This window comes from Rousettus aegyptiacus, unplaced genomic scaffold, assembly GCF_014176215.1.
Source record: "Rousettus aegyptiacus isolate mRouAeg1 unplaced genomic scaffold, mRouAeg1.p scaffold_m13_p_17, whole genome shotgun sequence".
Taxonomy (NCBI): Eukaryota; Metazoa; Chordata; class Mammalia; order Chiroptera; family Pteropodidae; genus Rousettus; species Rousettus aegyptiacus.
The window spans coordinates 11,273,225-11,299,858 of record NW_023416292.1 but is presented as its reverse complement, the minus strand read 5'-3'; the positions used below and the strand labels follow the sequence as shown (position 1 = coordinate 11,299,858).

At 33.5% G+C, this 26,634-nt stretch overlaps 1 protein-coding gene and 1 pseudogene across 1 annotated transcript; both read right to left on the bottom strand.

Moving 5' to 3' along the window:
• Positions 1-4,207: 4,207 nt before the first annotated feature.
• On the bottom strand, positions 4,208-9,007 carry PDC (phosducin). Its single transcript, XM_016166460.2, has 3 exons — positions 8,947-9,007; positions 7,138-7,289; positions 4,208-4,824 (listed from the first exon to the last, which is right to left on the bottom strand). The coding sequence occupies exons 1-3, from the start codon at positions 9,005-9,007 to the stop codon at positions 4,300-4,302; spliced, it is 738 nt and encodes a 245-aa protein (XP_016021946.1). The 3' UTR covers positions 4,208-4,299.
• A 10,579-nt stretch (positions 9,008-19,586) lies between these two features.
• On the bottom strand, positions 19,587-19,705 carry LOC118613066 (annotated as a pseudogene).
• Positions 19,706-26,634: the final 6,929 nt, after the last annotated feature.

Below are 26,634 nucleotides of genomic sequence, written 5' to 3'. Positions count from 1 at the left end.
TAAAAATAAATCGATTTGCATTGTGAGATAATAATTTACTAGATGTATTTGAGCAGTTAAGTACATGATCATAATTGTATTCTGCAATAAGTTCAGTAAAAACTCAAAATTCTATGAATTTCTCACTTATGTGTTAATATTTATTTTGCATTTATGTTTTCAGAACTAATTTATATTTATTGGGGTATCTACATTCAATTTGAAATGACAGATTTTTAGGATCTCTCTCTTTCAGTTCATATATATATATATAGAATTTTTAATAAGATCCTATGTAGAAGAATGTGAGTAATGTGTTTGGGATAGATGAATCCCATCTTCTTCATGAATTAGCTTCTATTTGCATAATCATATCTTTAAGATCTTATATCATCTGTACTCTCCACACCTTTTACTTCATATATATCTATTAGTAATAATAACAATAACTAAATTCAAGTAATACTTATTTTGTGACAGGCACTGTTCTAAGTGGTTTACACAATTTACTTATTTTTTCCCTCATAACTACCCAGTGAGGATGAGCTATTATTATTCTTATTTCACAGGTGAGGAACCAGGTACACAAAATTAGTGAGTGAATTCAATCCTAGGAAGTCGGGTACCAGTACTCTGAATATTAACCACCACTACTAATATAGACAGCATAGAGGTACAAATGTAGGTGCATTTATTATCTATTGCATGTTTAAATGCCTGTTTCCTTTACCTTAAGGTCAAGGACACTGCATGGCACATTGCAGCTTGTCAATATATATTTTGCAAACGAATGAATGAGCTTAGTGCTTTCAAAGATAATTTTTTGCTATTTTCCTATTATTTTACAACGAACACTCGTTCCTTTCTTTCCAGTCTATTCAAGTGGTTTGTTAATGAGACATGTTGTGACATTTTAAACCTTTACATTTAATACCTCATTCTTTTGCTGAGACAAAAATGAGCGTTTCCTCTCCTCCTGCCTAATATAGTAGCAGATTAAGTGTTTACACGAGGAGTTTGCAATCCAGGATTTCCGTAGCAGCAGGTTTCAAATATTCTAGTCAAATCCTGCCTTTGTCCTATTCTTCCTGATGAGTTCACCATCAAAGCTTCACCCTTAGTCACCAAGTGCTTATTTTGAGAACGGTTGCTATCATCATTTACTCCCTACAAAGGTGACACCTAGTTACTTTTGTTTGGCAATTATGGGTTAAAAACATTCCTGGGTTTATTTCTGCTTAAGCCTACTAGTTCTCTATTTTAAATTGATGCATGGTAGGTTATTTCTTACAACAGCAAAGCTTTCATTGAACAGGAATTTTTAAAAGCACTCATTTTTATTCTTCTTTTCCATAGATGAGAGCCTTCTTTCACCGTCTAGCTATGCTTTTCTACCCCTGCCCAATAAAGCTGTACTATATTGCAATTAATAACGACTAGTGATTGAAAAGACCTTGTATGTTAGTCTTAAAATATTTTTATCTTTCGAGTATGTTTGACTGTTCTTTCTCATTGCCTTACCATCATCTTTTTAAGCATTTGCTTCAAATCTGTGGATTTACTTATTCAATTTATTTATTTATTCAATTTACTTATTTATTAAATTTATTTATTTATTTAAAGAAATGATTTAATTTTTTCCCCCCTGTTTACCTCCCCCCTCCTCCCCCTCTCCCTACCTCTGGTAACCACTAGTCTATAGTCCATGTCCATGAGTCTCAGTTTGTTTGTCCTGTTCATTTGTTGCTTTTGGTTTATATCCCACATATAAGTGATGTCATGTGATTTTCAACTTTTTCTGTCACATCTGTGGATTTAATGTCAATCAAAAGTTGTTTCACTAAGAAGTTTTAAAATTATAAATATCTCATATAAGGATCCTGTTTTTTTGCTATGGCTTTTATATCCAGTAATTTCCTAACAGAGAAATCTGTAAGAGATTAATAAATTTGTTAGCAATTACTCAGTAGAAAACAACATGTTGAACTATATTTTTTAAAGCTCCTTATTTTGTATATAATTACCCTGCATATTTCCCTACTAGGATTTTTCCTTCTTATGATATATCTGGTATCCATCTACTTAGAAATAGGCCATAGGCTATTTAAAATACTTTCCCCTTATAAAGGGAATAGAAGATGGAATTTTAGATGGATGAGCAGAAATAGTACCTATTACAATGACTGTATGTTAGGAACTGGTCAATGTAAACTGGTCATAGTTAGGAATTCTGTCTTACCCTTCCTTTATCACCAATATCTAGTACAATTACAGACCTTCTTTTTCTTTCCCATTCTTTTCCTCCTTTCCTTCCTTCCTGCAATTGAGATATAGGATTTGGGAGCATAGGAGAGAGGTAAAGCTGGTAATGTGAATTTGAAAGCAGTCTGAACATAAATGGTATTAAATGCTATGGATAGGAGGGAGTTACCTAGGGTGAATATTTAGAGAAGACATCAGTGTAGGAAACTTAGAAGAAATAGTCAGTAGGATAGAAGGCAAATGAGCAGAGTGTGTTTTCAAAAAAGCCCCCAAAACAAGTGACTCAGAAAGAGGGAGATGGTTAGCTCTTACACGTGCTGCTGGGAGGTACGATGAAATGAGGAATGAGAATTGGCCACTAAGTTTGACAAGTTGCCTATAACTGTAATTAGAGTGCATGGGACAAAGGTCTGATTGAAGTGGGATGAAAAAAATTGGAAACAAGGATTAAAGATGGTGGTGACCTTAGATACTCGTTTCAAGAGCAATGATTGTAAAGGAAAGCAGGAACGTGAGGGATAGCTGGAAATTTTAAATTACAGGTGAACATATTTAAAATAGTGGGCAATTTAAAAACTCTTTTATAAGCTGATATGAATAACACAACATAGAGAAAGAGAGAACTAGATGATGGGAAGCAGAGAGGAAAACTAATTGCAGGAGAAAAATTACTGCGTGGGTGAAAAGGACAGGATCCACAGCACGATTTGATCAGCTGGCCTTAGCTGCATGGACACTGCTTCCACCGTGATGTCAGTGCAAACTGTTTGTGTGCAGGTGCGCATTTTAGATGGGTGAAGGAACACGAGGCAGGGCTCATCTGCTAACTTCTATTTTCTCAACAAAGCATGAGCAAACTGAAGTGTTTAGACCAGAAGAGAAGAATACGAAAGGTTTAAGGAAAGAAGAGAAGCTATAAAAATGTCATTGAGGAGAGTGGAGACTAGCACTTGTGACGATTGTCTAGTTTCACATTGGTCCACCAGGGGAAAATACACAAACTAGTTTTAAGTTGAGTTTCCCACAGGGAGCCTATTTTTGGTCACTCATCAAGCACTGCGTCTTCGATTATAGACCATATCACTTTAACTCTCACCATTGTTTTCTACTCTGATTTAGATACCCAGAAATTTTTTAAAATCTTACTCTTCAGCTCATTTGCATATTTCAAAATATTTTTCCAAATTTATTTAGCATTTTTATGTTTTTGAAGGAGCAGAGTGTTCCAAGTGTTTTCAAGAGAAATAGAACTTCCATGTCACTTCTCTGAATTTTAGTTTCATCATTTATAAAATGGGAGTACTATTATCTACTTACAGAATTTAGTTAAGAATTAGAGGTGTAATGTATGAAATACTGGCCCATAATAGGCAATTGATGAATGATAGGTATTATTAATACCAAATATTATTTGTCCAAAGAATAAAAAGACCCAGTTCTACTCTGCTTTTTTCCCCCTAAATAAGGTTAACTTCTGAAATTTCATCTTTAACAAATACTCCTTTTTTCACAAATTTAATGTGGTACAGTGTTTCTCAGTTTCTTGTGCATTGGTTCAGTTGGAATATATGATATCTTACTGAATGATTTTTTTTTGTATTTTAGGTTATATAATAAATATTTTTAGACCTTGATATTGTAATACTTAAGAAAGAATAGACTTCAAATAGAAAATTTATTTCCTTATGAGACTTTATTCTTATTACGTAGACAAAATTATAATTAATAATGTATTTGAAAAGCCCCCCCAAAAACTGCAGAAACAAAAAAGAGTAAAAAAGCCAATACATAGCTTGAAAGGGATTTTTCAAAACTATTACAATATCATCCATATCCCCTTTGTCTACTAACAGTGTGTGATAGTAAAGCATTATATCAATTTGAGTAACTAATACTAAGAAATGCTAATCATATAACTTTAGTGTTGATCTGGTTTTTTTTTCCCCCCCAAATTGGAATAGCCACATTCATACTTGGTGTCTCTAAAGGAATATGGATTCTACCAAATCAGCGTTCAATGTTTAAAGGAGAATTATGAGATACTGACATAGTGAATCTTTATTCAATATCTTCTTCCATGTCGGTCTGCTCTAGAGCATGCATCTCTCTTTCGGGTAGTAACCCATACTCATTTAGAAAGGACTCCACATCCCCAGCAAAAAACTCTTCAGCAAACTGTTCAGCAACGCTAATGAAATTGCTTATCAGTTCCCCACCTTTATAGACAAGCAGTGTAGGGAGGACATCTGAGGAAAAGCGGTCCCCAGCACCTGTATTAGAAGCTTTTATTTTGCAAAACTTGACAATAGGGTATTCGGCTGCAAGGCATGTTAAGCTACTGTTTAGAGCATCGCAGCCCTTAACGCCATCTTCATAAATGTGAACAACGATTGTGGTGATTTTCTGCTCCTTTTCAATGGTTTCCAGGAATTGCTCCCCACTTTCCAGCTCATACACAAACCCATACCTAGGCCCAAAACTCAGCTTCTGGTGCATATCCTGCATACACTGTCTACGGTATTTACGAAGGCAATTTTCATCTTCTTTGTCTTTGTGGATGAGTTCATATTCTTGAATGCTCATCTGGGAATAGACAAAAGAAGGATAGAGATCAGTCAGACAGAAATTTATATTTTTAGACACTCCAAACTCATCCTCTACTCAAAGAATTTCCATTCACAGTTTCTCCAAGACCGTGTCCTAATGTGGTCTCCTTGATCTCATTCAAGCCTTCGTTCAAACGTTACCTTCTTTGATTTATTCCACTTAAAAGCGTCCCTGCCCCACACTTGCTATTCCTTAACGGGTTTATTTTTTCTACATAGCAGTAAACACTGCCTGATATTTTGTTACATATTTATTTGTTTAATTGTTTCATATTAGTTTTTCTCGCTGATAGGTTATGTAGAGGCAGGAATTTGATTTGTCTCATTTACTACTCCTCAATCAATATTTGCTGAAGTATCTGTCACATAGTAGGGATTCAGTAACTATTACATGATAAGTATTGCTGAAAAGAGTTTAGCCATGAGATGCTCATAATCTCAAGTCAGAAATGTGTAACTTAACTAACTGTCACTTTGCGTGGAAAAAAACCCAAAACCCCAGCAAGGTCTACTCTGGAGTGACTTCCATAAACACACACACACACACACACACACACACACACACACACACACACACACACTTAAATGTTTCTTCAACATATGCCTATGGACATTAGTGTCTCCTCCGCAAAAGTTGTTAAAAAGATTTTATCTTATCACTTACAGATTTTTCAGAATATGTAGAATGAGATTCAAGCAAGACAACTTTTAACACTATTTGGAGTTGATCAAATTAGCCAAGAGGTTAGTGCTGAACCAGCAGTATCAGCATCACCCGAGAAGTTCTGGGAAATGCAAATTTTGGGGCACCACCCCGATCTACCAAATCAGAACCTGTAAGGGTGAGGCTGAGTGAGCCATATTTAGACAAGCCCTCCAGGCAATTCTTATCCTCTGGTTTAGGCTAAAGTTAGAAATGACCTAACTTTCATCTTCCAAGACAGATTCTTTTCACTGTGGCTGGAATATGAAATTCCCTGCCAACCCTTCCTCCATAGCTACATTACTATTAACTTATTCAATAGAATGTTAAACACTTCTTTGCCCCCAAACACACTAAAATTAAAAATTAAAAATTAAAAAAAAGATGTAAAGGACCAATGATGGGACATAATGTGATTAAGAGATGTGGAACAGCCTAGAACCATAGAAGTTGGACTGTTCCCAAGGGGGATCAGCTACTGCTGCCTTATTATCATCTAAAGTAGCCTCTCAGCAACTTTGGACAATATTTAGAGTACGGGAGAATTGAGAAGGCAAGAAACTGATATTTATGAAAAACCTATGTCTTAGGCACTGTACATAGATTATTTTACTTAATCTTCACAACAAACCTATGAGGTAGGTGTGATTATAGAATTTTACAGAAGATACCGAGATTCAGGTTAAGTAGAAGCATCCAATGCCTTCATTACTTCATTCTCTTGTTTCTGCCTTTTATATTTGTTTTTCTAATGTCCTCATTCTTTTTCTTATTTTTTTCTGCTTTAAGATTATTGTCCCAACTTAATTTGTTTTAACCCTAAAAATTGTTAAATGTTTTATATAATCTTTAAGTTGCTACCATAATTCTGTTCATTTAACAGACTGAACCACACAGATATTGATTTATATATGTATTTGAGCATTCTTATGAGAACTTGTTCCATTTACATATTCAGGTATATAAATAGTTGGGATTTCAGGTACATTTCTAATAATTATCATGCCTCAGACTTGTATGGCATTTTACATGTTTCAAATCACTTTCACAATTCCTCAGATGGGAAACTTTGTCTCATCCACATTACATACTGACTCAGTGAAAGAACCAAAATTTCAAAATAAGATCTTAAACTTGAAGATTTTTACAATGCCAGAAGCCTAGAACCAAGTATATTTCTGAACCACTGTCATTTTTTTTAAGAATTAATATACAATAACTCATATATTCTGGCTTGGAGGTCAAGCAATTTTTCTCCACAATGAAAATCACTTTATGTTTTTTAAAAACTTATATTATTGTTGTTGTTATATAAATGATACATGCTAATTATAAAGATTCAAAAATGACCTAAAAGCTAAAGGAAGTAATGTCACTGCTCTGATACTCTGAGATAATCTCCATTAAAATCATAGAAATCATCTTTTAAAATGTCTCTTTATACACATAGGCATACATTATAGAAGTAAATAAGTGAGATTTTAAAAAAAATGCTGCTTTAGAAAAAATGAAGATGCATGTTTACACATCATAATAAGTATTTATAATAAATAAATTATTTACTGTTGACTTTTTTCCTTATCTTACCTTTCTGCTGAATTTTTCTTTTGAGTCTTTGTCATCTCTACTCTGAGGAGAAGACATTTGTCTGAGAATCTCCTTCTTGCTTGGTGGGACTGAGTCACTATCCTCACTCTCTAATTTAAACTTTCTCCAATCATTTATTACTCCTTTGGGTCCTGGAATAAAATTAAAAACAAATTGTTTTCCTTTTTATTTTGAACAGCACTATTTATGCAATAGAAATTTGTGTAAGTGTTGCCGTGGGGATAGACTTGTCATCTTCTGTATCAGAAACAGACATCTTGATTGGACTAGAACTTTCTGACTGCCTGACTCACAAAAATGTTCTCTCACATTAATCTTGTTAAATTGGTTTTGGCTAAGAATCTTTCTGAAACATCTGCATTAACGAAAGTACCAAGTATGGACTTTGAACTATTGGCAAAATGTTGAGGTAAAGATAAAAAATAGAGTATAGAGAGGAAATGAATTTTAGAAAATAGTACTTTTATTACATAAGAAAGAAGCTTCACCAGTAAATTGAAAATGGCACCACACTAATAACAAAGGAAACTAGGATTGCTGGGGAAGCAAATTGAAATGTTATCGAGATCCGGAAAACAACAATAACAATAGCACATAAAAGACAACCAGTGAGAAGCCTAAGCTCAATTGATCAGACTAAAATTACTTTAGTAAAATTGCCACATAACCATTCAATTCCTTCTAAGAGTCTAGGACTCTTACAAGTATAGAAAGGATAGGATTAGCAGACTTAAGAAAAATTAATTAAATCAAGGATGATGGAATTGGACTTCTGATGCTCAGTTGCCCTAATAAATAATAACAGTACTTGGAAGAACACCTAAATTCTTGAAAATATTCAGTTTTAAATATTCTTTACTAAAACTTGTCTATATCCATACCTTTATATGTGCGGATGTATTCTCTTTTTCTCCCACATATTTTATATTTTTTATTTTATAACATAGTTTTAATAAATTTATTTATATTATATTAAGGAAATCTATGTTTTTTGTTTCCTTGTATAGTCTTTGTCTTCCAGGTTTTTTTCTTATGCACACATATAGCATGTATTTATGAGTATAAAAGAGAATCTTTTTTTCCTCCTATTTTTACAAATGGTAATAATATTAAACATACTTTTTCTCAGCTTGCTTTTTTTACTTCATAACATATCTCAGATTTTTTTTACATATATACATAAATTCTTCCTTTTTTTAAAAAAAAATGGAGCCATGGTATTCCACTGTGTAACAGTTTCTTACTGATGTAAATTGTTGCTTCCACATTTTTTTCTATGACAAACATTAAGTTTTGAGTATTTCTGGAGGAATATTGGAATTCATTTAATTTACCATTACCATTATTTTTAACATTACCATTATTTTTTAGGAATCGAAAAATTAAAATTAATAACTCAATTTACTTATTTATCTTTTGGTCTACTACTATCGTTTACGACTGCAAGGGAAGTTCATAATGGGGAAATTAAGAGAGAGGATAGTGGCTTAATTATAGCATAGAAAGGTCTTATGTTAGTTGGTCAGAAAGAAATTCTCAGTAAGTAGTATTTCTAATTCAATTTCTCATTCTTTGACATCTAAATATAACTAACTGGTTTTAAAGTATTTGATCTCACATTAATTTACCCACTCAAATTTTTTTAGATATTTTATCAAACCATTCAAAGGTATAAGTTACATTTCATACTGAACAGTGGCAATAAGAACATTAAAGATCCCTTCGGATTTAATTTTTATTTAATATCTAGGGTTAAAATTTTTTTTTTTCTTTTATAGCTTTGCTTACCTGTATGTGTGGCCTGTCCTTCAAAGTCTTCCTCCAAACTTTGGCTTTTGGCTTCTTCCATTGTAGGGATTAGATTTGATATAATCTATAGGATGAACAAAGAAGTTATGATGACAGATGAATTCTAGGATGAATAGATATATATTCTCTTGCTACTAGTTTCTGTGTAGTTTAAGGGCTATCACCAAGTGATGAAGCGTTTAGCATGTTTCTGTCTGCCTTGTAAAAGGATAATTTTAAATTAGTGTTATTAAAGAGATTTGGACCTAAGGATTTTACATAATTCATAGTTGTCTTTTTTTACTTAAAAAGCCTTCAATTGAGGTCTGTGTACTTAGTGAACATTATTTATCATTGATTTTCTTTGTTTTTTTTTCATTACTGTTTCTTTATAAAATCTTATGTCAATATTTTATATAATAAAATATTTTCTTTAATATTAATTATGTACTTATTGTGAACACTTACTATGTGCTAGGCATTGTTCTAATTACTTTAAGTGTCAAAATCATTTAATTCTCACACAGCCTATGTGGCAGGGACAATTAATGCTGTTTTGCAACGGAGAAAGCTGAAGGACAGAGAATTTAAGTTATTTGCCTAAGATCACGTAGTAAGTAGTGGAGCAAGGATTTGAATTTAGGTTTGATTTTAAAGCTATATCTTAAATGATTACACTATTAAGGAAGTTAACATACTATGAAAGAGTCATTTTTTTCTCAAGACGATTTGACAAATCCAACTTCGATTGGCATTAAAGAGTGATGATCTAAGGGATCGTGCTATTCAAAACCTAACACCATAACATCTCTCCACTTCATAGCAAGTTTTGGTGATGTTACCCACCACAGAAGTGAAAACAACCAGTAATTATGCCTACAGAATTTTGAGAAGCTATAAAATATGTTACAAAATCTACAAAAAGCACATGGAGTTTTATTCATAGGAATCTCCTTGATCACCTTATCCGTAGGAGACTCCTTGAACCTATTTATCCTTAGTTCACACAGAAATCAAATTTATTGGCTTATTTATCTTTCCATTATCTAGAAAACTCTATTATTATACTACTAACATATTCCCATAAGGGGTCCATATGGTTGTGATTTTCTTATAATTTTCAAGTCAGGGAAGATATACTAACAGTGGATATAATATCTTTTTACTCTTTGTTCTTCCTCTACTTTTCCTCTTTGTCTCTTTCAAAGTCAGTTTTAAGCAGTGATATCATCCAGTTTATGTCTGATTCCACTTTACTTTTTCATTGACTTACACTTTAGCCTTGAATTTGGTCTCTTTGGTGCTTTCCCATGGCACAGAACGGTAAACCGGAACTCTTTGTCTTGATTCCTTTTTTGCTTTCACTTTTGCTCCCAACATTTGGACTGGTCTCAAAGTTTTATTGTTTCCCTCACCACAATCCCTACCCAGAATCACTGGAGGTCAAAGGTCTTTGCCAATTTTATTTTATTCGATTGGAAAAAAAAAAAAGACTTTTAGGAGAAGGCTGTTAAGAGAATACCAATCCATTCTTCAATATTCATGTAACTATAAATGTAATAAAGAATATTAAATTAAATTTTAATAGATTTAGTAACAAGGTGAAAGAAAAATGGAAATTAGGGAAAATGGAAATAAGTAAATATTTTGGACAAAAGAAGCTTTTGCAATTATTTAAAAATAATTTTTGCATCTAAGAAAAATGAATATTATGGTTTCTTCAGAAGAACACTACAGAGCAAAGTAATGGAAACTTATTTGAGAACTTTTGTTCTCAAATAAACTAGCCATTTAGTCCCCAGAAATGTTGAGATTCAAGCCCCTCTTTTTTTGCAAAAGTAGGTAATCTGCACTAGCTACTATTTGCAATGAATATACATAAGGTTTAAAAAAAATAATTTTATTTCAAATGTTAAAGAAACAGAAGCATAGCTTGCTTCTTGCCAACCTAGTTGGCAAACTAGTGGAGAAAAAACAAAATTTCATTTTTCAAAAAGACCTTTAAGAATTCCAAAGATTCCCTTTACTGAAAACATAATCCAGTTACTTGGGGGAAGGGGAACATTTATTTATGGAATTAGTATGCATTAAGAATAGACTATGTACCACGCATTTTCCTGGGCTTGGAAAAGCATGAAGAACAAAACTCCTCCAGTATGGCAAATACTAAGATTAAGTCAGCTGGGTTGCCTGTTTAGTAAAACAGAGTCCATCCTTACCCTATGCCTCCATTTCAATTAGGGTACGAAAACTGGTGACATTTGCCACTGTTTACTACTAAGAGGAGCCAGTGAACAGAGACAGAAACTGGAAGAAAAATATTAAAATGTGAGGCATATATGTCTGTAAAATAAAAAGCCCATAGTGCATTGATTATATTGAGCTTTTTATGGAAACTTGTGCAGCAAAGTGAGATATTTCACTCATGCATTTAAAAGAATTAAAGAATTAATTCTATACCTCAAAGAATAGTATCTGAATTTTCAATTCTACAGCTTCAGCAATTTTTAAGATCAAGTTCTGAACATTAAATGTTTGTTTCTTGTCCTGTTATTACATAGCCTAAGTTTTATAGAAAAAACCTTCTTAGTATCTTTAACAACTATCACTTTAGTCTTTCAAACTCTGCCATTTTTCTACTTGTCAAAAATCACTTATAAACATCGTTTCCTGGTATCTTTGCTTACACTGTTGAAACAGAATGCTATATAGTCTTTGAGCTCTTTCTGGCTGCCTTTCGCTGTATTCCTACATGGTGGAGAGAGAGGGAGCTCTCTGGTGTCTCTTATTTAAGGATGCTAATTCTGTGGATCAAAGCCCTACCCCTATGACCTCATTTAACCATTAATTACTTCCTTATTCATTACTACAGTAGTCCCCTCTTATCTGCAAGAGATATGTTCCAATACTTCCAGTGGATGCCTGAAACCCGAATAGTACTGAACCCTATATATACTATGCTTTGTCCTATATTTACGTACCTATGACAAAGTTCTAAATTAGGCATAGTATGACATTAACAACAATAACTAATAATAAAATAGAACAATTATAACAACATACTGTAATAAGAGTTATGTGAATGCGATCTCTCTCAAAATATTGTATTGTTCACACAGCATGTAAACACTGGATGATTCATATCCCGAGTGAGATGGAGTGAAATAGCACAAGATTTCATCACAGTACTCAGAACGGTGTGCAATTTAAAACTTATGAATAATTTATTTCTGGAATTTTCCATTTAATATTTTTAGACTGCAGCTCACTGCAGGTAACAAACTACGGAAAGCAAAACCATGGATAAAGAGAACTACTGTGTCAAAATAGCATCACATTTAGGGTTAAGTCATCAACATATGAATTTTAGGGGACACAGCTCAGTCCATAGCACCTGGCTCTGACTTTTTAAAGAATCATCTAAACAATGTAGTTGCTGACCACGCCTTCTGTGCTCTGGGCCCACGCAGCCTGCCTTTTCACTCATTTCTAAAGTTTTGGAGCCACTGGATTTCCCCAGATTTCCCATCTATCCTCTAAGAATTACAGTTAGAAAAATAAGGCATCTCAAAGGATTAACTAGTCCATTTTTTTTTTTATTCTTCACTAGTTATTTCCTTGCTTTTCCTGGGAAGCTATGGAAGGTCCTACAAAAATACAGGCCAGACAGATCCACAGATAGAGGCTGTGCTTGGGGTGGTCCCCCACTTTTAGCCTGATGGAGGCTCATGGAGATTCAAATAATCTAATAAAATATTAAAATAAATACTTGCATTTTCTTTGCAAAGAAAAAAAAAATACAGGCCAGGAAGGCCTGGCATGGCAGATAATACAAATGCCAGTTATTTCCTTGTTCAGTGTCTGGGTTGTTCTGATGCCCTTATAATAACTTTAATAATTATTATTTTCTGTTGAGAAATAAAAGGCATAAATGACAGGGGTAAAAGGGCTCAATAGACATATTCCAATTTATTAGTGGGTTCAGATAAATGTGTCTTCATTTTTTAAAATTGTTATTAAAGGTTGTAGGTGCCATATTCTGACACTGATTTCCCTAAGTACAGAATAAAGAGGTCAAACAACCAAACATTAAAATTAACCTCTCTGCGTATGTCATCATGACATCTTTCTGTGGCCGTTAAAAATGCAAAAAATAGAGAATTGAAGTAGCTCCAGTGAGAAATTTTCAAAATAAGACAAGATTTTTTTTTGTAATTATACAATTTAAAATAAATACTCTTCTCTCTTGTACGTGAATGTCTATGTTCCTTTTTGAAAACACAAAAGAGGAAGCTATTTTAAAGAAGGTACTGTACTTAAAATGACATTCTTGTATCTGAAGATGATTAGCCATGGAATATAAATAGCTGACTGAGAATCAAATACTGAAAGTGCTTGATTAAAATAATTCTTTAACTTGACTATGGTGGAATTTAACAAATTATCTATCCTTAAGGCCTACCTGAAATATACTGTGTTATTATTAGATGGCTGAAATCAAACAAAACTGCTAGGTGGGAAAGATCTGTAGAAATTCTGCTTCATCTTTGCTTTTGATAGAAACCTAGATTGTGTATCCATAATGCTACCCACCCTGCAAAGCTTCATGTTCTACATTTTTCTATCTCTAACCATGCGTCTCTTTAGGTCTCTCTGCTCTCCTGTGTTTTCCAAGGTGACTGTGAGCTAATCTGATCATCTAAGCCAGGCTAATGTTCTCACCAGGCAAATATATTTGAGTCAGATGTTTTAACCCCTGCCATGACTGTCTTTCCCAATGTCATCTTGGACTCTTGCAGAAAACAGTTCTGCTTTCTATTTCTTAAAAAATGATTAGTAATGAGAATTTTACATCACTCATGAGAGCTATTACTAGGTTTGTGGAGACCTCCATTGTCTCCCAAATTGTAATGTAGCTCTAATGATTTCACCCAAGCCATACTTATGACTTGAGAATTAGAAATATTTAGTAAGAGTGTTGTGGTCTTAGGTTTAACGTGAATATAGAAGAGATTTAAACCTCATAATATATCAGTTAATAATCTTAAATTGCTCTTTAATTAATATATTTATTTATATGTCTTCCCCCTCAAGAAGGAACTAAGCTTCTTATGGGCAGGAACTATGCATCATAATACTTCCAAGTGACAGTGTAGAGTAATAATTAATACATAAACAGGTAAATACTTGGATTCACATTTGCCTCTGCCAATTATGGACTGTGTGACCTTGAGCAAATCACTAAAACTCTCTGTGCTTTAGTGTTCTTATCTGTAGAATTGTAGTAATAATAGTGTCTACTTTAAAAGGCTGTGTGAGGATTAAATGATGTAAAATGTATTATGTAAAATATATAGTACTTAGCAGTAGGAACTTAACAAGTATTGAGTAAAAATATTAATTAGTAAATAATTAAAAATTTAAAATATTAAAACCAAATATTTAAAATTAATAACAGATATAGTCAAACTCATCTAAATTTTATTTAAGAATTAGTACATATGTGTATTACCTATGCCTAATTATCCCCCCCAAAAAAATGTGTGTATGTGTGTACATAGTCACTCATATATTGTACATTCATCTCAAAACTGTCGTATATTCTCCTGTATCGTTACTGAGTGAGGTCCTTCCTTTATCATAATACTTTAATTTACTTCTAGTAAAGTCTGTTTACCACAAGGCATTTAAGTACATGAAGCCTGAAGAGGAGATGAATTTGGAGTCATGAAATACAGGCTAATAAAATGTACATAAAATTCCCTCCGTGAAAACAATTGTAAAAAAATTTTCTGTAGATGTGTGTGTAAGTGGAAAATGGGAGGTAATGATTTAACCTGAATGTAACATACTTGTTTTCTAACGAATTGACGTCTCTACCTATGATTTTACAAATCATTAATGACCTGCTGTTTGATTTTTCTTTTAATGTTTATGCCATAGCTCTTTATATATATATATATATATATATATATATATATATATATATATATATATATATATATATTTTTTTTTTTTCCTGAATTTCAGTTATCTAATGGAGTAGGACTTTGCAGAAACAGTAATAGTATTCAGGATTTTTGTCGCCATCTTTAGTCATTCTAGTTGTTAATTTTGGAGTAGGTCAACTTTTGCATTTTTGGATCATAATGAGAGTTTTCTTTAAAAATAAATCCCAGAAGCATGAGAGGAATATAGGACACACATTCCTCAAAAAAGCTATAACAAATAAATGCTGAGCAAATGGTTGGCGCTAAGCAAATGTTAGTTTTCTTTCCTTTACACATAAAACACACACCTTGATGCTCTTGAAGATAGTCCTTCCTGTATTTCTTTTCCCCTTCTAGTATCCAAAGTTTATAACAACTTTGATAGAAGAACTATGGTAGAAATTTTGGTATAAGACACTGCAGAGTAGATATGATGTTTTCTCAGCTTCTACCCTAACAGTTTTACTTTTTTAACAAATGAGACCTGACAGATGGGAGATCTAGAGAGCCTTTTAAATAATTTGTGTATCAAGAATGCATAAAAAAATAGCAATTTTCTATTTGTCAACCAATCTCATCAGTAAAAAATATTCTGGGAAAATATGAGTTTCAGATTATGACTGAATTTGTGCTCCTAATAAAAGAAGCAAATATTAACTTATCAGGTTTGCTCTTACTAGATACAGATATTCTCTTACTTATTCTGAAGAAAACAGAAATGTCAGAATCTTACAGTGATTTCAGAGCAGATATCTTATTTTGAATATCTCAATATCTTATAAATACACTTATTCCAGCACCTATGGTTTGAATTCCATTATAGACATTATCATGAATGGTTCATATACATCTGGACAATTACATAATATGAATCATAATATCAAATCCAGTTTATAAATATATTATTTAGGCAAAAAATTGCCAAGATGAGTTAGATGATTTCTAAAATATTTTCAAGCTTTTAATGTTAGGTGATTCTAAGTAGCATGTATAATGGTTAAAAATATATATTTAAAATGTGTGCTATAGTTAAAAGATATTTTTGCAGTTAATAAAAATATTCCATTATAAAACAAGAAAGTGTTACTTCATTCATTTTCATGATGCAAGCTGTAAAGTTTATTACTAATAACAATCACCTCCATGGATGCAAATTAACAGAAAAATAAAACCAACTAAAAGAAAAATTTTACCTAACTTAACAAATATCAACAAACTTTCTATATTCCTTTCTTTTAAAAACGTCATTTCTGTTTCATTAAATTCGTGAAGTAATCTTTTGAAATAGATCCCATTATTTCCACTTTAAAGATTAAAAAGCAAAACAAAACAACAAAAAAATATATAATATTAAGAAAAAAGCCCAAGAACTTGTAACTGGCTAAATGTTTGGTTCAGAGTTTTGAGAGCGTGTTTCAGTGCTGAACGTAGTATTCCCTTTCACACCTTGGGAGTCAGATCTTCAAATACAAAGTGGAAAGAATCATCACTTCTTTCCTTCGGTTCACCCTTCACTCAAAGAGAAGGCTGAAGAATTTTCAGTTAAAACTCTGTTCACAGTTTTATTTTAACTTTCTAGAATATCAGACCCCAAATTGTGTGTTTGCTCTGAATTACAGTAGTCAAGATGACTAGTGCAAATCACTTTAAGAATTGCTTTGAGAGGGAAAGATACATAGTATTTAATTGTCTTTATAGTAGATGAATCATTACTTATGTTATTATGAAATATTTTAAAAGAATATACAGCATTATATAAACAGTGAAATTATTACTCTTTCCCTGAAAGTAAAATTTAAAAAGTTATATTATCAAGAAGACTACTTGTGGACTCACAGTTTGGTTCTCTGCCTGGTGTCCTTGATTATGTTCAGTGGATAAAAATCCCTGTCTACTGAACTCCTCTTGAACTTGGACGGGTTTAAGCTCAGATTTAAAATCCCTGGATTCCGATGACCCTTGCAGAAATAGCTCTGAACAAGTAATAGGATTGACATGAAAGAATTAACAAAGTCTATTCATTAACAGTAAGCGAAAAACAAGCAAACTAAAAAAAAGAGCTTTGGGCCCTGTGGAAAATACAATCTTTGTCCACCTATTATATATTATTTGAGAAAAAAATTTTCTCTTTTCAGCATGGACCGATATCTATTCTCAAAAATTCACTTGCCATTTTCTGAAAGGAAAAATTAGTTTTTCTGATCAGGAAATGTTTCTTGATTTAATGTAATCACTATCCTTCCCAGCTTCATTTGACATGGTCCATTTTTCATCTTAAATTCACAAAGCAACTCTTTCTTCTCCCTTTTTAGTGCCCTGAAATGTTTTGTGTATTAAAATCTCTGCTGATTATTATTATTATTATTATTATTATTATTATTATTATTGTTTTAGCAAAAAAAAAAATCCTAGAAAAATGTGAATAATCTTTAGTAACGTTACTGACCTCCGCTTTATTATATTTTTCTTAGTCCTTGTTTTTTCCATTATGTTGGTCATTTCACTTTTCTTCCATGTGCCATTTAAAACAATGAAATTTTATTCAACAACAATTTATTGACCTCCTACCTGTTGCTAGAGAACATTGGCCAAAAGTAGTATTGCAGCCTTCAGAAATTAGACTTTTACAATGAGACTGTTGGTTCGAGACTATCCAATAGAATATATATTCTATGATCTAAGAATAATCAACTTTTAGTACAGGATGCATCAAACGGTCAAGAGACACTAATTATTTTTACAAAAAAAAAAAGAAACACAGGAAGGAACAGCCAAAAAAAACAATAAGATTGGCTAACTACTAGGAATGAGCAGAAAGGGAGGATTGGGGATGAGGAACTGATTCCTTTCCAAGTAAAATTTTTGTACAGTTTGATTTTTGCGATTATGCTAATATTTTACATATTCAAACTAAACTCACAAAGTAAAGCCACTAAGAATGAGGAGACTCAAAAATGGTATGTATAAACAGAAACAAATGAAACTAAGTTTTTCAAATGAAAAATACAGCCACAATGAAGGTGAGGGGTAACGAGCTCAAGTGACTTTTGAATACAATATTTGAAAACTTAATTTTAGAATAACGACCAAAAGAGCTTTACAGAAATATTGAACTCTAGTTAGTAAGATTGTTTTCTGCAATGTTGCAGGTTAGCAATCTGTTATTACCTTATGTAGCATGCAAATAAGTATATACATTGCGGGTAAATATACATTAAGGGTAAATATACATTGAGGGGAAAAAAGTTTCATTTCTTATTGTTTTTTATTGGAGTACAGCTGTGCCCTGGGGGGAAGATTAGCGTGAAGCCAGTGATTTTGGATTGGGATGGGAGGTATCGGTGTGTATTCATGGCTCGCTCCTTCCTTCCTTCCTTCCTCCCTCCCTCCCTCCCTCCCTCCCTTCTTTTTATCCCCCCTTCCGTCCATCTGTCTATGTATCATCTATCTACTTACCTGTGTAGATGTGTGTATATACAAACACATATACATGTATTTCCTAGTTCTGCATGCTGAGACAGAGAAGCAACATTCCAGTAGCAGTGAGTATACTTAGAATCCAAATTTTGGTTTCTAAGTAACATCTTCACTAAAAGGAATCAGGGCTAGATCAGAGAAATAATAAAATGAGCCTGAAATATCATAACGAAAATTAATGAATGCTCGAAAATCATGAGAACCTGGCAAAATGATACAGGAACTGGCTTGAAAGGAATACAGTGGTCAAATTTGGGACAATTTAAGCATCAAAATAAATAATAATAATAATAGATTATATGTTATAGAATAAGATTCTATGAGTATATTTTGATATAAATAAGTAACTAAATAATAAATGGAGAATAAGGAGAATACTTTTTTTTCAGAAAAACAATCAACATTTAAAAAGAATAAAAGAGTTAAGAATCACTATGTGGTGACCATCATGGTAATACTTTTTTACTGGTAAAAAATAACTAATATTTATTATATTCACAATTCTGTGGGTCTGAAATTCAGGCAGGACACAGCAGGGGTAGTTCATTCCTATTTTATGATGTCTGGGGTCAAAAGGCTGGGGAGAGCTGGGCATCTTGACTGGGGCCATATGTCTGGAACTTTGAATCTTTTGTACATGGCACTTATGGGACTGTGAAGGCCCGAATGGCATCCTCATTCTCATGTCACATGTTTCCTGGGCTGGAATAGCCAGGGATGGCTGAGATCTTCTCTCTATACATGTCATTCAGGGCAATAGGACTCCTTACACAGCAGATGACCTTCCCCACCACCCCATAGCAAGAGTTACAATAATATGTTGCAACTCTTGGTTCAAGAGAACAAGAAGGAAGCTGCAAAACTTCTTATAACCACACTTCAGAAGTCTCAGAGTCACTTTTGCAACATTGTGTAGGTCTAGAAAGTCCTTAAGACCAGCTAAGATTCAAGGAGAGTGCAGGAAGAGAGGCCCGGCTTCTTGATGAGGGAATGGCACGTATGTACAGAGGGAAGAGTTCGATGACTGTACTTTAGAGGCAGGTTATTACAATGAATAGCATTCTTTTTTTTCTTTTTTCTTTTTTCTTTTTTATTAGGCAAGGCAACCCTTGGTTGACCTCACAGATTGCAAGGAACCTTTCAGTTTATAATCCCTTATTTTTTTATTTTTTACACCTACAGCACCCGGTCTTCCCAAGTGGTCTGCCATCCAAGTACTAACCAGGCCAGACCCTGCTTAGCTTCCGGGATCAGACGAGATTGGGCTTGTTCAGGGTAGCATGGCTGTAAACTTGAATAGCATTTTTTAACTAGGGTTGTCATTCAGCAATAACTCTTGGAGAAGTTACCTAAATTAGCCCATGTAGATCTACATCATTTCTTCCCATTAGACTTCATATTTAGCCAAAAATTATATTCCAAGGTGAATCAGAGTCCCAAAGATTCCTTAGTAAACCCTCTTCCTTGAAGTTGCAAATTATACCTGTGACAGGTGTTTTTATTAATTAATTAATTAATTTTTATGGTGATATTGGTTAACAAAATCCAATAAGTTTCAGCTGTACACTCTAACAGTAAGGGGTGTGTGTGTGTGTGTGTGTGTGTGTGTGTGTGTGTATAAATGCCATGACAGTTTTTTTAAAAGTTCAGTTCTCAACTAGTGGACTCAGAATCACCTGGGTGCTTGTGAAAAATACAAGTTCCAGGTCCACTGCAACTGAATTTCATGGGTGGATGGTAGAAATCTGCACTTTTAACTAGTCATTTACTACTTATCGATAAACGTTGAAAATCACTACCCTGAGCACAGGTCAGAAGTTTATCTTGAGTAAAGGAGAATGAGAGGTGGAATAATAAATCACCTCTCTGGTTTGCTATGGGAAGGAGAAATTGAGCCATATAATCATAAAATCAGCATTAGACACATCTCAGAGATTGCCTCATCTTAAATATTCCATCAGGATTACCTGAAGAGATTCACCTGTCAATTAAGTCAGACTCTCTGGATATTGGGTCACCTATCAGCATTTGTAGAAAGCTACATCGTATGTCATGTACCTAGGGTGAAGAATCCCTTTCTGCAACCAAACCCCTTATTTTACAGAAAAGGAAACCCAGGCCAAGCAAGTTTACCTCATTCATCTAATGTCTCACAAATTCTGGTGACTGAGAACTTACCAGTCATGACCAGATGACCAGTGTGTTCTCTCTACTTAATAGTTATTCTAGAAGGATCGATTTTGGTTGCAAAGTGTTAATGCTGGAAACACTTTGAGAATGAAGTGTTTTCATAATTGAGAATGAAGTGTTATTGATAAATGGTTTTTTTCTAAAAATAAATTCTATATTTAGTGTCTTTATATCTATAAGAACTAACAGAAAAGTTGCCAGATCTCTGACAATAGCAGTAACACAGGTTTAATTACACACACAGCTCTTCCTATTCTCTTTTTCCCTCAAGTGGTTTTAAAAACCAGCCTTTACGCGTCTCTATGTGAGTAACTAATCAGGGCTTGGACATTCATATTTTTTTTACACCCTCAAGCTTGTATGTTCTCAGAACTATCATGGTCATGTTTTACTCAGGTAAGAATTATGAATGGATGCTTAAACCGTTGTGTGACCATTTGATGAAGATAGGATATCTACACGATTTTAAAGTATCACCCCACAAATTACTGATTAATCACAAACAGCAAAATAACAAATTACAGTGGAGAAATCTGATGGGAAAAAAACGAATAAAGAGATCAGTTAATGTCATCACCGATGAAACAAACTGACATCTTGTACTGAGACACAACACCACCCTTGTGAAATTCTAACCAAAATGCACAGCCTGAATCTAATCATAAGGAGATGTTTGACAAAACCCAAATTGAGGGACATCCTAAAAAGTAACTGGCTTGTCATGAGAAGGTTGTGAAAGAGTTTGAAGAACTGTTTCAGATTAAAGGAGATTAAGGGGATATGGCAGCTAAATGCAATATGGATTATAAGATTCTGAATTGCAATACCTCTTGGCTCTATTCTTGGACATTATTAAGACAATTGGTGAAATCTGAATAAGGTCTGTAGATTTGATAATAGTATCGTGTCAATATTAGTTCTCTGATTTTGACAGTTATACTGTGGTTATGGAAGAGAATATTCCTTTTCTTAGAAAATGCACATCGAAATATTTGCGGTAACAAGGCATTATATGTTTCTAATGATTCTGATGAAGGAAAACACACACACAGGGACACAAATATATGTAAAAATACACAACTGTTTGTCACTTTTAAATTGGAAATAATTTTAAACCTAAAAGTTACAGGAAAAGTACAAGGAACTTTGCTCTATCCCTCCCCAGATTCCCTAATTGTTAACATTTTTATCACATTGTTTAATTATCTGTCTTGCCCTAGTCTTCCAAATTCTAGGTGTGCTTGAAATTATTTCAAAATGAAAAGCCAGAAGAAATTAAGAGTGACTATTTCGACTTCTTTTTCCTTGCTGAGTAAGTAGCATAAGAGAGTGGTTAAGAAGATTGTTTTTAGATTAAGGGATGGCCACGACCAAGTCCTAGCTCTTTTGTTTATTGTGGTGACATCTTCTCTGAGCTTCGGTTTCCTAATATGTCTCGTGATAAGGATAAAGACCCAAGAGATTCAGTGTGAGAATCTAACATATGTTAACTACTTCACACCATTAACTGTGACACAATGAGCATATAATAATCTATTATTAATTTTGCTTTTTCTATCTCCTGATGTAATTCAAATAATTTCAGTATTTACTTTTAAAACTTTATTCTTTATTTTTACTCTAGGATGTTTAAAACTCATTTCTTTCATGGGAAACTAACTTACCATTCTCAGACACCTATACATCTGGCCTTTAAGAAATAGGGATACATACTTTCTAATGAAAGTATTCATATTATTTCTCTTTTGGGGTTTTGATCTGAATTTTTCACTTTGCATTTTAAATCTATAGTTTGGAACATATTAGTAAAATTTATGCTATTTATAAGACCTGCACATTGTTAAAAGTCAAATGTGGAAAAATAAATAGGAGATATATTATTTGTTTCATTGGGTTGGGTTATATTTCTTATAGCTAGTTATTCTTATTCTGGCTTAAAAATGTGACCAATATAAAAATAACATTAAAGAGTTACTTTATTGAATTAGGTGAATATTAACTTGTTATTACCATTGTAATAGATCGCTGGCTCACCACAATTTACAATTTATTGAACCTCAAACTGCTGCTAATACAACTTGTGGGGGAAGGGCTTGTCAGTGCTGTTATAGATGTTAGACTACATGAAATACTCCACCTGGAAAAGGTGAATCCTATGTATTTGTAAAAATATGTCTTATAAAATAAGAATTACTCTGTGGTTCAACTCTCTGGAACTGAGTAGACATTAAATATAATTGCGAGTCTATAATTCATCAGTTTTTACTACAGTAATTTATTCATTGAACTGATGATAGTAAATCATTAATAGCCCTTAGATCAAATTGCTCAGTGGTTTTTCTCTCTGATATCTCTCTCTTCTGCCTCTTCCTCCTTCTTCTTTTAAGCTAAATTATATATTAGTTGTTTAATTGAACAACCGTTGGTAGTGGCTATTTGATAAAGAAAATTTTAACAGGAAAATAGGTTTGTTTTTGACCCAGCCAGGAATAATAAAACTTAGAAAAACAGATACATTTAATGCTGTTTTATATCTAAACTCAATGAATAAAGGAAGCATTTTCTTGGAAATGATTTATCTTGTGTTCTCTTTGTTGTACTATTCACAGTGTTTCTTCACTACATTATTATTAGCTCCATGTCCAACTCTTATTTCAACGGTGTCTTGAACACAGCAGGATCTTCATATGTATTTGGCAAATCAAAACATTTTAGAAAAGTAATCTCAATTATATTTCACTGTAATGGAGAACTCAGAATTGATGATTATTTCTTAAATCATTGGCCAATGACTTGATTATAATCCTCACAACTAATAAATTGTTGAATAGCATCAGGAATGGTTTTAGAAATAAAATGAAACACATCACTTTGCTCTCATATAGAACCATAGTATATCCATATTGGAAGAATTGGATTCAATTAAAAAAGAAATAATAAAGCTGGACTACTTCCAGATAAATGATAATTAACATCAAAATAATTAGAAGCACTCATATAAAATTTTTTAATAGAATCTTAGAAATTGAGAAAGTGTTGCTTTAAAATAGATATTCTTGTAATTTATAAAATGTTGAAGGTTGTGAAGTTTATGAATATGGACTTATTCAACATAAAAAACACCTTAAGTTTGAAATAAATAAATTTAAGCAAATTAATGCAAGAAACTTTTTTTACACAGACGTTAGAACTTTTGTGGGAGTCAAACTCAGCAGATGATAGAAGTTGAAGATCATCTGGTTTAAAGAGTTTATAATAACATCATTTTTATTTGGAAAAATCATAACAAATTTGAACTAGTGGTGTTTAAAAAGTGTACTTTTGTCTTTTGTAAGCCTGTAATGATAGTCATTTGAACTGGTATATCAAAACTTGTACCTCAAAAAATAGCCAACTTAACAGGGAAATAGTTTACATGTCCTGGGATGAAAAACTACAGGGTTCCTTTTTACAGTACCTGAAAACAGCCTAGTGCTTAGAGTACAGACTTTGGAGCCAGGCTGCCTGGCTTTGGACAAGTTACTTAACATTTCTGTGTCTCTAAAAAGAGAAGAGTTGCAGGTGCTGTAAGGGCAAAATAAATAAATAGATAGATAAACAAACAAACAAATAAATAAATAAGGGATTGTAAGTTGACAAGGCCCTGCAATCTGTGAGGTCAACCAGAGATTGCCTCACTTAAGAAATAGAATAAAATAAAATAAAATGGGAAGAGTAGCCTTAATCCACTGATATGAGTTAATCCACATAAATGAATTTATATATGGTAAGTGAAGATTACGCCTTAGGCATCGCTATTTTCTCTCTCACATTTATGCATTGTGTTACTGAGAAGAACTGCTTTTTCTGTGTACGTGTAGATTCTTTTCCACAATGAGGATCTCTTATGATTACCATGTGAGTTGTCACTATAGTGGCCATTTAAGCATCTCTAAAATTTTGTGGCTTCTAATTCAAGAAAAAGTCTTAAAGATTGAAATATAAATGGTTCATGATTCTTACATATTCTTGTCTCATATTTTATTTGTATTTTATTTCATTCATATAGTTTTATTTGAAAAATATACTTACCTTTGTTCTGATATAAAATAAGTATAATTTTAATTTTCATGAATATCTCGATTCATTTCTTATCTTTACACTTTAAATATTTCACTCCACACTCTTCTTGCTTGCATGGTTTCTGAGAAGAAGCTGGATGTAAGTCTCATCTTTGCTTCTCTATAGGTAAGATGTTTTTCCCTCTAGCTTCTTTCAGGATATTTTTTTTTATCTTTGATTTTCTACAGTTGGAATACGATATAATTAGAAGTAATTATTATTCGTTTTTTTTGGCATTTATTCTGCATTTGTTCCAATGTTCTTGGATATTCTGCTCTTCCCTTACTCGACTGCCAGTCTTTTTTAGAAGTTTCGATTGACATATTCTCAATAGCCTGATGATATTGAATATCTTCACTCGTGTCCAGGCTACTAGTAAGCCCATCAAAGGCATTCTTCATTTCTGTTAGTGGTTTCAATCGCTAGCATTTCTTTTTGAGTCTTAGAATGGCTCTCTACTTACATTATCCATCTATTCTTGCATGTTGTCTACTTTTTCAATTAGAGCCCTTAGCTTATAAACCATAGTTGTTTTAAATTCAGTCTGATAATTCTAACATTTCTGCCATGTCCATTAGTTCCAATGCTTCCTGTCTTGTCACACGGTTTTTGTTTGTTTGTTTCTTCGCCATTTGCTTTGTAATTTTTTGTTGAAAGCTAGATATAATGTACAGGTAAAAGGAACTCCCATAAAAAAAGCCGTTAGTGATGTAGTGGTAAAGTGTGGGAGAGAGGAAGTGTGCTATAGTTCCTTGATTAAGTCTTAGTCTTTTCGTGAGCCAATGCCTCTGAACTGTGAACTTTACAAGTGCCTCTCTGTCACTCACTCCCATGCCATAGAGGGGACCGATGGGTGGAAGGCACTTGAGTCCAGTATTTCTTTTCCTCTGCATAGAATAAATGGGGCTAGTTAGGCTCTGATAAAACTCTAATGGGTTGGGCACTAGTAAAATAGTTTCTCTTGAGCTCGGGTCTTGTTGAGAAAACAATGCTCTGACATAATTTTTAATGGTTACTTTTCCACTCCTCTGTCAGAAACGCAAGGGGATTTTTCTTTGATATTCACTGTGAGAAACTTCAGAGGGTAAAACTTCCCAAACTGGGGGTCCACCTTGAAGTTTTTGACTCTCAGACTTGTCTACACTGAGCCTTTAACAATTTATCAATTGCAGTTCAGATTTTTCTACCCTGTGTTGACCCCGAGGAAAAAAAGATACTTTCCAAGGATTCCAAATTAAAACAAACAAACAAACAACAAAAAAAGCCTAGCATTAAGAGAAGCCTGCACTAAGCTGACTGCTTTTCGCACTGTACCGCCACCCACACTGTGTTCCTGCAGGACGAGCCAACCCTTAAAAAGGAGTTCCCGGAATCGTATTTCAACCAATAGGACTGAGACTGTCTCTATCCAATCAGAGCTGCGCGGCTATATCCCTATTAGCATCCTCATGGACCAATGAGAGTGGTTTCATTCCGACCAATGAGAACAGTGTTTTTTGGACGAGTCAAACCGAGGATTTTGGAGTCCTTATTTGCATGAGGATGGACTAATCAGGGACTAGTGCAGGACTTCTCTGTATATAAGTTAGCTCCCCTCTGGTTTAGGGAGCACGCTTTCTTCTTCCTGGGGGATGCTGTGTTCCTCTCGCTGGCGCCTGCCACTGAACCGCGAAAGTCTTCTTGCCAGACCTGTCTTGCCCAAGGGGAGCAGAGCATGAGGAAGAAAGCCGAGTGGAGTGAAAGTATCTGGTCAGAGTAGCGCCTCGCTTGCCAGAGGACACCTCTGCCTTACTGGCCTGTCCAAGGGCCATCTCACAGCTGTGCTGTGTCATATTGGGGCTGTTTTTACTGAATAAAGTTTCGCTTTTCACCACACTGCTAACCGAGAATTCCCGTTGGCACTGAATTGGCACCAATGACCATCTGTTGA